Source organism: Bufo bufo, chromosome 5 (assembly GCF_905171765.1).
Source record: "Bufo bufo chromosome 5, aBufBuf1.1, whole genome shotgun sequence".
Classification (NCBI taxonomy): domain Eukaryota; kingdom Metazoa; phylum Chordata; class Amphibia; order Anura; family Bufonidae; genus Bufo; species Bufo bufo.
This window is the reverse complement of record NC_053393.1, coordinates 511,157,031-511,174,841: the sequence shown is the minus strand read 5'-3', so window position 1 is coordinate 511,174,841 and position 17,811 is coordinate 511,157,031. Positions and strand designations below refer to the sequence as shown.

The window sequence follows — 17,811 nt, the reverse complement described above, 5'->3', positions numbered from 1 at the left end:
CACTGTGGTGGTAACCAGTGTGTCCTACCGGTACCCAGGGAAGGTCGTCAGGTGCTCCACCATACGATATTGTAGCAGTTGTTCATCCTGTATGGATGGTCGGATGAACAACAGGGTAGGAGAAAATTCAGATCAGACAATGCATGTAGGGTCCCTAGGGTGATCCCTATAGCTGTCTAAACACCAACCCTAATGCTATAGATATGGTAGCAGCCTGACCACAGGGCACTCGTCCTTGAAAGGACGACCCCGTCCGGAACCTGTCCCTGTTCTAGAATACTATATGTCCCTAAATATGCATAGGCAAATCCCTACATGCACGTTTCGCTGCCAGGACATGGGGCAGTTCATCAGGGGAGATGATATGGTGTCAGGCAAGTCAAACCTGGATAAAGTGATCAAGCCTGCAGACCAAAATGACACGATCAGTCATATGGTCCTGAGGTGCACGAAGATGTTCGGCCCCTGCGTGGGCTACCTCATCGGTAGGAGGTTTAAGGAAAGATGCAGTATACAGATGTAAGTAACTGCATATGGGACGCCAACTGACCTGGTGTGCCCTCCTTGTTTAAATACAGCTCGTTTCCCCACTAGTTAGACCTAGTATGTGGCTGAGCCGTCGCCCTGTGGGATGTTTTAGATGCAGTGGTTGCGTGGCCTGTAGCAATATTGACCAAGGTAAAACCTTCTACAGTACCAATCTCCAACGTAGTTTTGACATTAAAGATTTCATCTCATGTAAAATTACATGTATTTGCCAAAAAGAATACATTGGTAAGACAAAGCGCGAACTGCGCAGACGCATAGGAGAACATCTCCTGGATATTGCTAAGAGCCGTGATACCCCAGTGGCCCGCCATGTCTGCGATTTACACCAAGGCAATCCCAAAGCCATTAGAGTCATGGGTATTGAAGCTGTCAGTCCCCCCAAACGAGGGGGTGATTGGGACAAGATTCTTTTACAACGAGAGTCACGGTGGATATTTCTTTTGAAGACTGTCGCACCAAATGGCCTAAATGAGCAGCTGAATTATAGTTGCTTCTTGTAGAAAGAATACATGCTGGCTCATCACCGTTAGTAATGATCTGTGTACCCCTTTTTTGTATTAACTGTCACCTTCCTGACATCGGTTTTACATTTTGTGCACCTATTTTGAGTGTGAACATCTTTTGGCCTTTACCCAAGTATCATAATTCTGTACATTCAGTTTCTGGGTCAATAATCAACAGCGACCAAGACCCTGCACGAAATACTAATATTAAATGTTACTTTCAATGATCACCTGTTTCAACCTGCTTTTCCGATTGTCTCTCTATCCCTGAGCTGTACCTATCCCACATAGGATAAATGGCCAAAAATATCTATAAATTAGAACCCATTGTGGTTCACAATATTCAGCTGTACTCCCGATTGTCCGATCGATTGTATTTTGCTGAATATTTAGGAGCAATCGATATCTGAATTGCTTCTTATCTCTTCTGCTGTTTTGCACAGCGTCCGCGATCTCGCGATACCAACGTGAGTTCGCGCATGCGCAGGAGTGCGTTCTGTATCAGGCACTCTCTGTGCGTTGCAGGCCTCGTTTCCATTTTGTGATGAGCGCATGCGCCGTGCTTACGTGCAGGCAGGTAAGCGCGTTCATTGGCCTCAATTACCGACGGCAGCAGCGGGAAACGAGCTGTATTTAAACAAGGAGGGCACACCAGGTCAGTTGGCGTCCCATATGCAGTTACTTACATCTGTATACTGCATCTTTCCTTAAACCTCCTACCGATGAGGTAGCCCACGCAGGGGCCGAACATCTTCGTGCACCTCAGGACCATATGACTGATCGTGTCATTTTGGTCTGCAGGCTTGATCACTTTATCCAGGTTTGACTTGCCTGACACCATATCATCTCCCCTGATGAACTGCCCCATGTCCTGGCAGCGAAACGTGCATGTAGGGATTTGCCTATGCATATTTAGGGACATATAGTATTCTAGAACAGGGACAGGTTCCGGACGGGGTCGTCCTTTCAAGGACGAGTGCCCTGTGGTCAGGCTGCTACCATATCTATAGCATTAGGGTTGGTGTTTAGACAGCTATAGGGATCACCCTAGGGACCCTACATGCATTGTCTGATCTGAATTTTCTCCTACCCTGTTGTTCATCCGACCATCCATACAGGATGAACAACTGCTACAATATCGTATGGTGGAGCACCTGACGACCTTCCCTGGGTACCGGTAGGACACACTGGTTACCACCACAGTGCCGCCGTGCACTTTAATTATTTTGTTTCTGTTGCTGGGGTGACCATGGACCACTCTATCTAGCGGTTTGCCTCCATGCTTATCCCTGTATACAGTTTTCTTGCACACACTAATTAGGATTTTATCAGCATTAACTATTAAATATCATAGTATACATCAAAGGTTTTGATTGGTGGAGGTCTCAGAGCCGAGACCCTAGTAATCCATAAAACTCACTCAGAAAGTGTCTCTCCAAGCTGCGGAAGATGGACTGGAGTCAGGTTCATGGACTTTCTACTGAGCCAGTCGTCAGCAGCAATGAAAGACAGCACTTCTTTCTCCTCATGTTAGAAATCATTGGGGGTCTCAGCACTCAGACCTCCACCAATTAAAACCTTTGATACGCCATATCAAAAAAGTTTAAAAGTCCAGTTACACGTTAAGCCTTACATTATCTTCCTGATAGCATTAGTAGCCCTGGCCACTAAGGTCAAAGCCATGTTGATTACACTAGGGCGGTGATGGCTAACCTCCGGCACTCCAGCGGTGGTATAACTACGACTCCCAGCATGCTACATTCATTTTTATGGAGTCCTAAGAACAGCCAAACAAGTGTGCATCTTGGGAGTTGTAGTTTTACCACAGCTGGAGTGCCGGAGGTTAGCCATCACAGCACAAGGGTAAAAACCAATATCCTTCATGGTAGAGCTCCAAGGTAAAACAGGGTTGACTATGAGTTGCAGTAGAATTGACCTCAATGTTTCTCTTTTAGGGAAAATGTCAGGGATCAGAATGTTTACATTTGTTACACAACTTATCTCTGCAGGTAAATGTTGAAGTCACAGACAAGTTGTGGTAATGCCACCGTTTCACGGTGACTTGTGGGTGATTCTGTGTCACAGCCATAATCCTAGTCATATCTCTTATAAGCTTTGACTTTTACTATTCGGTGTGGCTCAGGACTACCTTTTGTGTATGAACATGGCTCACAAGCTACAAAAGGATGACGACTAGTGATGAGGAAATTTCTGGAAAATTGATCCTCTTCCTATTCATCGGAGACAAATAGACTCTACCTGAATCAAAAGTGCTTCAGTCTCCCTGTCTCTCTGTCTCGTCACATGAAATTCTGATTCTATGGAATAAGTCAAATTTTGATCCTATAGAATCGATTCGCTTTTGTCTATTAACTACCTCTCTCATCCTCAACATTGAAATTGCAGCACCAAGAAGGAGGAGCCATAAGGTTAGGCAAATTTAGGAGGTAGCTTTAGTGTAGCATTGCTAAGATCTGCAAATGATCACATTTTCAAGCGCCTAGCTCCAATCTGTGACATGTGGGAGGGACATAACAGCCAGATTTAAAGCAAAGTTTTTCACATAAAAAAGGCACGTTGGATAATTGTGTGATGCCTCCTGTTCATCAACGTGCCAGTTATCACCACTTGTCAGAACCTGAGAGGGACAGAATCCTTGAACCAGGAGATCATCACGCGGCTAGACCGAGATGTCAGTGCTGTTCAATGTTGTGTGTCCGGGTGGTTGGGAGAACAATGATGAACTGGAATGACAGCAAGAGGTGCACAGAGAAGAACTTCTGCACGAATGGATTGTCTGATTAGAAGAATGGTGTGTAACAATCCATTCTGTACTGCAGGTCAAATTGGGCATCATGTCCCAAGCCTAGGGTGGCAAACAGTGTCTACACAAAACATCAGAAGGCATTTGCACATCATTAGGCTACAAGCTATATGTCCAGCTGCAGGTGTTACATTGACCTCATGCCACTGCTCTCAAAGGCTATCAGAGTGTACAGCAAGACAGCAATGGAGGCTGGAATGGGGGTCTATCCTCTGCAGCAGTGAGTCCTTCTTTTGTCTCGGACACAATGATAGCTGGAGCTTGGTCTGGAGACCATGTGGGCAACGCCGTGAAGAGGCCTTCACAAGGGAATGTCACACTGGTCCTTCACCAGGGATTAAGGTGTGGCGTGGCATAATGTAGGGTAGCCAGACCCTTCTAGTCTTCAGGTACACTTACAGCTCAGAGTTACATTGATTTGGTCATGGAACCAGTGGTATGGCCATTGCATGCCCAAGTGTAGTCAGCATGGCAGAACCTGGATACAAGGCGTGTAAGTGCATGTATTCCTGCTCATGGTGCTCATACTTGATACTGAATAAATCAAGATGTTTTGTATATTTTGCTTCCATTTTGTATCATTTGCATTTCATTAACATGTGGGTATCAATCTTGTGATTTCCATAATTCCACGACTTTTCCTTTTTGGTGTTGCAGTTTCAATTTTGAGAAGTGTAAAAACTAGCTGAAAAGATTGCTTGATCTTAGGCTACTTTCACACTTGCGTTCTGAGCGGATCCGTCTGGTGTCTGCACAGACGGATCCGCTCCTATAATGCAAACGATGGGATCCGTTCAGAACGGATCCGTCTGCATTATCTTTCAGAAAAGATTCTAAGTCTGAAAGTTAGTCAGACGGATCCGTCCAGACTTTGCATTGAAAGTCAATGGGGGACGGATCCGTTTGAAATTGCACCATATTGTGTCAACTTCAAACGGATCCGTCCCCATTGACTTACATTGTAAGTCTGGACGGATCCGTTTGGCTCCGCACGGCCAGGCGGACACCCGAACGCTGCAAGCTGCGTTCGGGTGTCCGCCTGCTGAGCGGAACGGAGGCCAAACGGTGCCAGACTGAGGCATTCTGAGCGGATCCGCATCCAGTCAGAATGCATTGGGGCTGGACGGAGCCTTCAAACGGAGCTCACAAGCGGAGCCCCGACGCTAGTGTGAAAGTAGCCTTACTTGACTTCAATACAATATATATTGTATATTTGGACAAGTTAAACTTCCATATTATTACCGGGCAATTTGGAGTTGATGATAGTCAGCTAATTAATGGACAGGGAGGCTGCTCCACGTGCAGACTTCAATATTATATATACAACATCAAACTGCCTTTAATTCATTATATATTGATGATAGTAACAACAGTCCTACTTAAGCTGCACAAATATTGAAGATAAAACAGACTTTACTGCCAATAAAAAAGTTGCTCCAAAATCTACTGTACTTCTTTGAAACTTAAAAAAATGAAAAATTCAAGTGAAATCATTCGTAGTCTATAGGAATGTAAATGATGTTATTCAGGATGAAAGGTTTAGTAGTGTTATAATTACTATTTCCAGAGTAAGAGACGGAGATGGAGAAGGCAACTCAATTTCCCATATAATGAAACATTTATAGGGCAAGTTGTTGCTATTACAAATGATCTAAGATTAATTTACAAGGTCTTGTTTACTTTGATAAATCTTCTTATGAAGTCTGAGGTCAGACATTTAGCAGGGTAATAGCTGGAGTCTTTCCTTCTGCAGTCATCATTCATCGTATGTTATATTCCCTTGGGTCATTTGCATTTTTAAGTACTCATTAATATTTCTTCCACAAATATACGATTATATAGGACTTTCCAAGAGATTAAGTCAACAGAAAATAAAACTATGGCTGAACCTCACCTTGAGTGTTCAGTGCAAGTGTCCATTATGTTGCATGCATAGTGAGCACGTTTACATCGGTCTAATACATAGTAACATATGGGGTCATTTATTAAGACCTGCATTTTAGACGTCGGTATTAACAACCCATGCGCTGGCGCTTGATGTGTCTAACTTCTGTAGAGGCCCCGGCCTCTTTTATGTGTTAAACATATATATTTTTGATTTTTGTTTTCATTTTCAATGTCACTATCTATATTTTTTTTTTAAATCCTAAAATTATGCAGTTTTCGCACTGACCACTAGTCTAAATAATATGCTGGGTCTTCCGGTTCTGTACAGGTAACTTTTCAGTAGCCATTGCATTATCATCACAGGCAGGATTACAAATAAATCCGATATACCCAGACCACTCATCCTTAGGCCTAGTTCACACGAACGTATGGCTTTTATAGTTTTTTGCGGTCCGTTTTTCACGGATCCGTTGTTCCATTTTTTGTTTCCGTTGTGTTTCCGTTTCTGTTCCGTTTTCCCGTATGGCATATACAGTATACAGTAATTACATAGAAAAAATTGGGCTGGGCATAACATTTTCAATAGATGGTTCCGCAAAAAACGGAACGGATACGGAAGACATACGGATGCATTTCCATATGTGTTCCGTTTTTTTTGCGGACCCATTGACTTGAATGGAGCCACGGAACGTGATTTGCGGGCAATAATAGGACATGTTCTATCTTTCAACGGAACGGAAAAACGGAAATACGGAAACGGAATGCATATGGAGTACATTCAGTTTTTTTTGCGGAACCATTGAAATGAATGGTTCCGTATACGGACCGTATATGGAACACAAAAAAACTGCCCGTACACTCGCAGAAAAAACTTTCGTGTGAACTAGGCCTTAGGGTACGGCCACATGGAGCCACCATGCTGCGGTGAGGAACCGAATGGCCAATTATCCAGCAGCTGCCTTTCATGTAATAATGAAGACCGCACTGTACAGTCCTTCTTCATTAATAATGGCCGCACGGCACCTTTAATGCACCTTTAAACAGGGGCTGTTGCTGGTATGAGGTTTGGCTGGTTAGGGGGGGGGCAATATGCATAATTATTGCTGTTCTGGCCTGTAATCTCCTGCAGGTCATGTGACAGTAAACACAGATTATTAATCAGCTCTGGCATACCCACTTCTCCAGCCCCAGTCCTCTCCTGCCCTACAGATGGGAGCCCTTCTTCTGCCATCTGCTTTTCCTCCTTTTCCACATCATCTAATATCGATGAGAATATGTCATCAGGAACATCCAGCTCCACCTCCCTCTGCATTATGTTCAAACTTCAATATTTTATATACAAAAATGCATCAAACTGCCTTTAATTCACTATATGTTGAAAAAAGTAAAGCGGTTAAAGAGATATGCAGCTGGATAGGTGAAGCTAGCCCAATGGGGTCCCTACTCCTGGGAACCCCACAATTGCTATTATAGGGTTGCAACAGGATCCCCTTCACTACCCCCAGCAAAGCTTTGGTGAAATGGAGTTTGAGAAAACTCTGTGAAAAGTTTATTTGCTGGAATACTCCGTTAACATTGTTTTATAGGTGTCTTCTGTTTTTTGGGCTAATAATCCTTCATGACTATATCAGTGAAAAATTTCTAATATTATTTATGTTTCAGTTTGTCACCATTTTCAAGATATTGGTTTGCTATGGAGAGCGGATGATTTACTATGGATATGCAATAACCCTAATAAAAGGGTTTTCCAGGAAAAAAAAGAATCTGATAGTTTTACAGAAACAGTGCCTCTTGTCTTCATGGACTGTATCTGGTATTGCATGCAGTACAACTACAATCAAGTGCATGGGAATAAGATGCAGTACTAGCTATAGTTAAAGTGGTTGTCCAGTTATCTAAAAGAAAAAAAGTGCCACTAAATGTAATAAAATAAAAAGAAGCTTTACTCACATGGTAATCCCTCACCATTTCCAGCGCCGCCACTCTATTCTGTTAGTTGAGCGCTCACCTTTTCTGCCCCCCCCCCCAGCCAGTAGAGATACATTGGTGGTCCCCCTTTTTATATTTCCAGCACTGCCGCTCTAAATTTGTTTAGTTGACCGCCACAACTAGTCACTATGCTTAAGGATCTCGAACCGTATCCCACTGGGGCTAGTGATTGGCTGCAGCGGTGACTTGGTTATGTGGCACATGTCTGCTGCAACCATGTAAACACAGCTCATCATTATAAGTGACAGGAGATTAACGGCGTGTATGTTTTTATTTTTTTCATTTTTTTCCCCATCACCCTCTTCTTTTTTCTGTACTCCAAAGTGAAAATCACAGCATGCTGCAGTATATAGTTTGGTGGAGAAAGAGATTGCTTAATAGATCCTTATTATAATCATTAGGCAGATTATTGGGGCAGTAACATGAATATGTATTCTGTAAATCATGTTTATACAAATAGCTTTATTGTATTTCTCTATTTAATAATATACGGTATGTTTAGATGAGGCAAACACATTTTGTATATGCAGTGCAGAGAAGGTGCAAACACCACGCAGGACGTCTTCTGGTTAAAAGCTTTCACCCTACTAATTACCTTGGCCTTTCAACTCAGAGCTGCATCCAGTCTGATTGTGGTGCAAATCAGACAATGGGACCTGTCAGTTACATTTACCGTATGTCCACATGCAGTAACATTCTTCTCATCTGTGTTGGAATGTGATTTATTTCAATGCTAGAATAATGTATTTATTACATTATTCTTTATGGGTTATTTATAGTCTGGCATATTGCGGTTCTGCTCACTTAATAAATCAAGATTTCTTAGTAAAACAGGAGAATATTTTGGTAATTCTTTTCTTTCCCAGCAGTTCAGATCCGACTGAAAAATGAGTTTGTCAATCTATATTTTCAATCCATTAAAAAAATTATGAAGTGTTACGGTACTTTCACACTAGCGTTTTTCTTTTCTTGCATAAAGTTCCGTCACAGGGGCTCAATACCGGAAAAGAACTGATCAGTTTTATCCTAATACATTCTGAATGGAGAGTAATCCGTTCAGGATGCATCAGGATGTCTTCATTTCATTCTTTTTGACTTTTCAGGACGGAGATAATACCGCAGCATGCTCCGGTTTTATCTCCGCCCAAAAAAATCTGAACACTTGCCTGAATGCCGGATCTGGCATTTTTTTCCATAGGAATGTATTAGTGCCGGATCCGGCATTCAAATTGCTGCATTAATGGATCCGGTATTCCGGTCTGCACAGACCTTTAAAAATGTGAAAAAAAGAAATACCGGATCCGTTTTGCTTGATGACACCGGAAAAACGGATCCGGTATTTCAATGCATTTTTCTGACTGATCAGGCATTTTTCAGACTGATCAAGATCCTGATCACTGATATAGTCATGAAGGATTATTAGGCTACTTTCACACTTGCGGCAGAGAGATCCGGCAAGCAGTTCCGTCGCCGGAACTGCCTGCCGGATCAGGCAAAATGTATGCTAACTGATGGCATTAGTAAGACTGATCAGGATCCTGATCAGTCTTAAAAATGCCTGATCAGTCGAAAAAATGCATTGAAATGCCGGATCCGTCTTTCCGGTGTCATCCGGCAAAAACGGATCCGGCATTTATTTTTTCACCTTTTTTTCAGTCTGCGCATGCGCATACCGGAAGGACGGATCCGGCATTCCGGTATTCTGAATGCCGGATCCGGCACTAATACATTCCTATGGGAAAAAATGCCTGATCCGGCATTCAGGCATGTCTTCAGTTTTTTTAGCCGGAGATAAAACCGTAGCATGCTGCGGTTTTCTCTTTTGCCTGATCAGTCAAAACGACTGAACTGAAGACATCCTGATGCAAACTGAACGGATTACTCTCCATTCAGAATGCATGGGGACATACCTGATCAGTTCTTTTCAGGTATAGAGCCCCTGTGACGGAACTCTATGCCGGAAAAGAACAACGCAAGTGTGAAAGTAGCCTAAGCCATTTTTTCTGACTGATCAGGCATTTTTCAGACTGATCAGGATCTTGATCAGTCTGGAAAATGCCTGATCAGTCAGAAAAATGCATTGAAATACCGGATCCGTTTTTTCCAGTGTCATCAAGCAAAACGGTTCAGGCAACGGAACTGCCTGCCGGAATCAAACAACACAAGTGTGAAAGTACCCTTACTAAAAAAAAGTTATTCCTTTTTACATTTTTTATTGAAACTTTGGTTTGTCTCTTGTTTCATTGTGCCATTCTGTCACCAGACAGACCCCTTTAATAAAGAATATCTATAAGATACTCATAGACTGTGTTTTAGTGGGTTGCATTGCAACAGTTGACTGGTTCTTTGGACTTCATTGCAGGTCAGTGTTGAAAAGAGTGGGCTGTATGCTACTTATGGCACCTTATGGCCTAACTGGCCCAGATGCATCACACAGTTGCAGCCCTTGAATTGCAGCCGAGACGACATGGTGCCTCGCGGACAATCAGACCACTAATGCACAGTTCTGTAGCATCTTCTAGATGTTCTTTTTAATTATAACAGAATTGCAGCGGGCCGCCCCCTCAGGTGGGTTAGTCTCAGTGTGTAGGACGCCAGTGGTATACTGTGGGCCAATGTTTGTCGAGGTGCTCCTACCTTCAGGCTGTCGCTTCCTAGGGGGTCAGTCTCTGTGGCAGAGATTGAGTTGGAGAATAAAGTGAAGTCCAGACTTGGGAACCTTTCAATTGTGTTTATTTGACAATACAATTGGTTTCAAAGGGTTTAGTGTAATTACACTTTACTTGGCAGGATGCAATATGGTGGCAGGCCTTCTAAATGCTGTTCTCATTTCTAACGGGCTCTGGCTTCAATAAGGTTGGTTAGGACGGTGTATTTTGCCCGTTTTCCCTCTATTCATTAATGAAGTCGCTTAGTACAGAATAATGCAAAGAGTGGGTGCTCTGCAAGCTGCTCCCGGGGGCCTTTGTAGCAGATAGGGGGAACACTTCCCCCTGTAGGTATATGCGAGGATACAACCATGTGAGGAAAAAACCTTCCCCTATAATGATCCTCAGCCCGGAGGCATCACCTAGTGGTGGTGATCCTCCGTTCTCGTACCTGCCCTGGATTGCCCTAAATGCGCCCTAGAAAACCAATTAGTACCCTATCACCCCTGCCCGAGCACATGCCACTTGCTGGAAACCAGGCACATTACATGAAATACAATACATTAACTGTTGCATAAATACCGTATTAAGGCACAGTATGAGAGGACCTGGAAAAGAATACAAAGATGGCATGTATTGTTAACCAGTAGAGCGTAGCTGGGTATAAAGATGGTAGTGCCCACTGTGGTGTACTACAGAATGATGGGTCTTCTAGATCTCTTTGAATTAAAGGACCTTCCCAAGCAAAACGTATTCACTGTATAGCCTAGTGCTAGGCCTGAAAAAGCCATGACTAATCCCTTTGGTGTTCTTTAAATCCCTATGTCACCCTCTGCCTCCTCAAACCCTGTACTGAGCATAACACAGTGTGTCCGGTTTGCCTGGTATGTTCCTTCAATTTAAAAGGGTTGTCTAGTTTAGAAAGCCCCTTTTCAAATGCCCCAACTAGGGAGTTCTGAGTCAGTGGGGAAGACCCTTGCTTTGGAGGACCCAGCAGGTCTGTTCATTAGATGCTTCATTTCCCATGCTAAGGTGCTGTAGGGATAGTGAACACTTCTTAAGGCGAATTTAGGGTCCATTCACACGTCTGTAGGTGATTTGCGGTCCGCAAAACATGGACACCATCAATGTGCTTTCCGCAATTTGCGGACCGCACACCGCCGGCACTATAATAGAACAAAAAAGCAATTGCGGACAAGAATAGGACATGTTCTTTTTTTTTTTTGTGTACACAATTTCAGATCCGGAAATGCGGATGCGGACAGCACATAGCATTTGTTTCGGCCCCATTGAAAATGAATGGGTCCGCAAAATCCGGAACGGGTCCGGAAAAAAATTGTGGACGTGTGAATGGACCCTTACACTGCTCTGATGAGCAGATGATCGTCAGGAAGTAAATGTTCCTTCCTGACAACTGCCTGCTCGTTAGTGGAGGTAAAGCACTGCATTCACATGCAGCCATCACCTCCACAGTATGAGGACGAGCGCTGGCTGCTGTTTAGACAGCCTGATCGGCTTCCCAGTAACGATGACTGAGGTGTTCACATGAATGATCATTTCACCTGATCAAAGAGCGTTTCGCTCATTCATTGGTGATCTGTGGCACCTTTGGACAGGCAGATTATCGTTTGTAGGAGCATTCGTTCCCAATATTATGCCCGATAATTGGCCACTCTAATTGAGGCATTCCACTTATTACAGCTGATCCCTAGGGCTACCGGCAGGTCACCCTGTGATCAGTTTACCTTGGGACCTCCTTGCAAAAAAGTATTGTCCAAAGCAGACCATCATGCCGCGTCATTCACCACGTTAAAGACTGCATCAATCATAATAATTGGGTTCTACTGTGTCTTTGCTCTTCTTCCATTGTAAATTCGTTTAAAAAAGGGTAAATTATAGTACAAGAAAACCATCGACATGACAGAAGAACCTGCCGATCTAGATGGGATTAGTGGAAAAGTTCATGGGAATGGAGGCAACATGGCGCTCCATCTATGGCATGTGTCAGAAGAAGGAAGGGTTGGGCATGTTGGATTTTTGTTCTCAACAGAGATAAACTATAGCCAGAAACATTTGGCAGCCGCTTATTTTTCTTTCTCTTCAAATCAGTGCCTTGGTGGAAGCTGACGGAATTGATGCCCTGGTCAATCTTTTGATGGATAAGACAGAAGGAGTGATTGCCAGCGCATGCACAGTTCTTATCAACATGGCTGCTCAGGAATCTCTCCGGCTTGCTATGCAAAGTCATGGTGTTATGCAGGCCCTAGCGACTACATTGCAGTCAGCCAGTAATCTGGTGCTCAGGAAAGCCGAACTTACAGTGGCTGCCTTGGGATGTGATGCTGAAGCAAGAACAGAGGTGAGGTGATTTTTGGCTAAGTTCTATATTATGTAGACAGGAGAGTTGTCCCATGCCATACCAGTGTCCCCTACCCTCACGGAGGTTTTACATTTATTATGGGTTAAAAAGCACTGAAGATCCTGTCACACCACACTCTGATATTCCCACATTCCTGCATGACCGCACACGGCATAATGTTAGAATTCTAGGTGGCTCACTCCATATGTGAATGGGGAAAGTGGGTGCTGAAGTTCAACTGGTTGTCTGATACCAGATAAATAAAGTATAGCTATCAATGAACCAGTACGTCCACACTCTGACATAAATCCGGGCCCAGGTGACATGAAAATATAGGTAATGATCGAACTGTCCGCCAAAAGATAAAAAATCTATAATGGTATTCTGTCTTGTATATTAGTAGTTATCATGTGGATTAGTCATGTGGTGGTAAGGAGCGCACAGCGATGATCTTATATACAATATATATCTTGTTACTGTCCATAAATGAATAGTCATTATATTAGATATCTCCTTTTCACCTCCTATGTGATATATATGATGAATATGGTAAGTTGAATAATACAAATGCGGTCAGATATATATTGTATATAGGATCATCGCCACCACCTCCTGACACTTAGCTCGTCCCGCCGATCGGATTCTGGCTGCTTTTCTCCCACATGTTTGGTGTTCTACGGACAAGCAGTTTATGTTCGTGCACTGGCGTCCTGCCTCTCGGCGTGTTTCAGCTGTATTTCTACATTACATAATGTTGTTGTTGATATGGATCTGCCAGTTACGGAAAACAAGCCCTTATCTAAGAGACTGTAACTCCCAATTTCCAAGAATCGATTTATATGGCTGACAAAGTAAAGTGACTGCTGACAAGTTGCTGTTCGCCTCTTTTCTTGTAGGCCAGGTTCACATCACTGTTTCATTTTCCGTTCTTCTGATCCCTCAGAAGAACAAAAACAAAAACAAAAAACTATTCTGTATATTTAGCATCTGTTATGCTAAGTTATGCACATTTTGCATCCATTTTAGCCTTTTCCGCCAGTGATCCAGGTGGAAAAAAGTCCTACACCATTTTTTTTTCCCGTCTACAATAATGGATCTCGGGTAGAAACGGCTATGATGATGCAAAATTTGCATAACTGAGCATAATGGATGCTTAATACTCAGGATCCGTTTTTTTTATTGTTTTTGTTCTTCTGACGGATCAGAAGAACTGAAAACAAAATGGTGATGTGAACCCGGCCTTACTGTCAACATATTAGCTGTCCATGTTAGAGCTGGATAGATTCATTATCATAGATAGGCCAGTTGGTATAGATAGATCCTGTCAAATCACGGCACTCAAGAAAAAGATTTTTTGAAATGAAGAGATGATTTATCCTTAGGCCTCTTGCACACGACGGTATGCCCTCTGAGATATACGGTCCGCGAGCAGGCCATATGTCCCGGAGCGGCATTGATCGTGCCCACGGGAGTACACAGCATCATAGATTACAATGAAGCTGTGGACGTCTGGCCGCCCGCGGGGCTATTGTCCCGCACTCATATGATCTTATGACGTGCCCGACATCATTGTAATCTATGATGCTGTGCGCTACCGTGTGCACGATCAATGCCACTCCGTGACATATGGCCCACTCACGGACCGTATATCTCGGAGGGCATACGGTCATGTGCTAGAGGCCTTAGCGTGCACATATATCAATTGCAGCCATTACTGATGTATGTGCACCCTAAGGATGGAATAAATTATCTCTTCATTTCAAAAATCTTCTTCTTGAGTGCTGTGATTTGACAGAATCTAACTAAAAGTGGGTTTTGCCCCATCACTGAGCACCATATTATAATACCTAAGTGGAGTGCCAACCCATTTTACAACTTCTAGTTGGTATAGATACACTGCTTCACCACAGCAGCGGCTTGAATGGGGTAGTCAGACAATGCAGCCATAGCAACCAATCTGTCTCAGATTATCTCGTTTTTATTGGCTTCATTGGTACTGAGTTTAAGGCAGAGAAGTGACAAAAAGTAAAAAATATCTCATCCACATGCTAGGCTGAAATACCCGGTGATTGACTTGTAGTGCATAGTAGTTTAAGCTGTGGATTTTCATCATGTTTTTCACCTTTTGCAATGTATAAGGTAAAATCTGCAACAAATCCCCTATGATCCTACCTAATCATAGCAAGCATGTCATTGCGGGAGCGTTCCCGGTATAGTTCAGGATAAATGGATTTCATGAGTGATGTAATTTGTCTAATTGCAGTGATCTGGAGCGGAGGTGAGGATGGGAGGAGTGGTAGTGGCTATAATGGTGGTCCTAGTACTTACAGTTCATTGGAGAGCCATAGGTTGGGGAGCACTGATTTTAGGGATGTGTAGTGACTTATTAATTGCTCATTATGTTTATTTATTTAGTTTAAAAATGCAGACGGGCTCGTCCATCTGGTGAAACTTCTCAGTTCCAACCATGATGAAGTGAGGAGAAATGCATGCTGGGCTATTGCAGTGCTTGCAAATGACGAAGAGACTGCTGGGGAACTGTACAGACTGGGGTAAGTAAGACTTTCACTATGAAAATATGAGAAAGAGGACAGGAGCAAATCAAATCAATCCGCCTGCTTCAGGTTTTTTGTTTTTGTAAATTGCAGAGAATCATAGGCAAATACATTGTGTAGGTTGGCAGTGGCATGCCCAGGGTGTTTGGCACCCGGGGCGGGTCATTTCTCTGGCACCCCCCCCCCCCCCCAATACTTGACCACATACCTCTTACATCCAGGGATATCTCCTGTCATGTAGACCTTCTCTTTCCTCTTCTCCTCCGTTAGACCGCCATGAGAAACTCTTTCAGCCGCATCTTGTCTCTACAGAGTTTGTAACACAGACACGTTAGATTTCTAAATTTTTCCATCAACCTCCCTATCCTGGTGTCCCCACAGTGTCATCCTGCTGCCACTCCCAATACTGCTGAAAAAATAGTGACCCTAATAGACATAATTGGGGTCATTTATCAAACTGGTGTAAAGTAGAACTGGATTTCCAAAGGAGCTGTCAAATATGAAAGGTGGAATCTGATTGGTTGCTATGGGCAACTAAGCCAGTTCTACTTTACACCAGTTTGGTAAATTACCCCAAATGTCCCTATAGTGTCCACAGCAGCTATAATGTCCCCTTGGGTGCCCCCAGTAATAATAACCCCTTATATTGTGCTCCAGGTAATAATCCCTGTATAGTGTGCCCAGAAATAATAGAATGGCCCCTACAGTGCCTCCTTAATAGCAAGGCCCCCATGCTGCCCCCCACACAGTAATTTCCCCCTTACTGCCCCCCACACAGTAGTGTCCACCACACAGTAATTTCCCCCACACAGTAGTGTCCCCCACGCTGCACCCCACACAGTAGTGTCACCCACGCTGCCCCCCATACAGTAGTGTCACCCACGCTGCCCTACACACAGTAGTCCCCCCACACAGTAGTGTCCCCCACACAGTACTGTCCCCCACACAGTAGTGTTCCCCACACTGCCCCCCACACAGTAGTGTCCCCCCACGCTGCCCCCCACGCAGTAGTGTCCCCTACGCAGTAGTGTCCACCACGCTGCCCCCCACACAGTAGTGTCCCCCACACTGCCATCCCTCCCATGATAAATTGCCCCCCCACTGTGTCACACAGTATCCCACCATATTCCCCCCACATCCTCCTGTGTCCTCCCCCCTCATGTCCCCCAAAGTTGCCACATTATAATATAAAATAAAAGTTTGCCCCCACACGTCCTCTGTCCACCCCGGCCCCCTTATGTCCCCCAAAGTTGCCACATAAAAGAAAAAAGAAAGAAAGAAACCCTAAGAGCTAAATACTTACTTGCACTTGCTTGCAGAGTCCCGGCACTGTGCTGCTGAGTCCCGGCACAGGGGCGCGCGATGACGTCATCACGCACGCCTGCGTCCGGATTTCACTACCGCATAGGCTTCAGGCCTACTAGGCCTGAAGCCTATTGCGGTGATCGGCGGCGGGGCAGGGAATTAAGCGCTCCGCTCCCTGCCCCGCCGCAGTATGTGGGACTGGGTCACGGGTGTCAGCGCTGCAGCAATGAGCGCTTCCATCTGTATTGATGGAAGCGCTCATTGCTTCTGGGCCTGCTGGCACCCCCGTCAGAGCCGGCACCCGGGGCGCACCGCCCCCCCCCCCCGGGCACGCCACTGTAGGTTGGTGGATTAGGCATATCAGCAAATAAAATATCCCTTCGTCTCTACAAATAAGTGCTTTACAAGATCACTTAGATGTGACACCTTCTTCCCCACCTTCCTGCTACTGACGCTGATAGGGTGTGTATTGGAGGAATACTAGAAACAGAAAATACTGTAAAAAAAAACAGCTCTTCCTCTATTAATCTCTATCCTTTGATACTATTTTGTCTCGTATAACAATTAATGGTCCATTCACATGTCCGTATGTGTTTTGCGCATCCACAAAACACGGACACCGGCAATGTGCGTTCCGCATTTTGCGGACCGCACATCGCCGGCACTCTCATTGAAAATGCCTTTTCTTGTTCGCAATTGCGGACAAGAATCGGACATGTTCTATTTTTTGCGGAACGGAAGTGCGGATGTGGACAGCACATTCCAGCCCCATTGAAAATGAATGGGTTCGCACTCGTTCCGCAAAATTGCTGAACGGATGCGGACCCATTTTGCGGACGTGTGAATGGACCCTAACACTGAGAAATATAGAAGTCAATATTCTCTGGGTGTCCCAAGAGATTAGAAATGCCCTCTCCTCCTCACTGTCATGTGTCTGGCTGCAGGACCACTTTCTGCAGCAGAAGCCTCCCCCTCTGCACTGTCTGCCGTAGGACAAAAATATTGTTTAACTTCACCCCTGTTCTAAGCCTTGTACCTCAACCAATACCCAACAGAAGATGGAACAGGTTAGCCGAAGATTAAACCTTTCTTCCTCTGCATTATTTCTACAAGACTGTGCCAGGAACATGCAGAAAATGCTGGTGTCTGACAAACTGCTGGGCAAGATTGTCTCCGGTTTCTAGATTTAGTG

At 44.2% G+C, this 17,811-nt stretch overlaps 1 protein-coding gene across 1 annotated transcript in view; it reads left to right on the top strand.

The window, feature by feature from the left end:
* Positions 1–17,811, top strand: part of ARMC3 (armadillo repeat containing 3) — a 103,686-nt gene that overhangs the window by 53,438 nt on the left and 32,437 nt on the right. The window contains exons 10-11 of the mRNA XM_040433023.1: positions 12,510–12,759; positions 15,175–15,311. Of these exons, the coding sequence (XP_040288957.1) occupies positions 12,510–12,759; positions 15,175–15,311 (387 nt within the window). The remainder of the gene's footprint in view (positions 1–12,509; positions 12,760–15,174; positions 15,312–17,811) is intronic.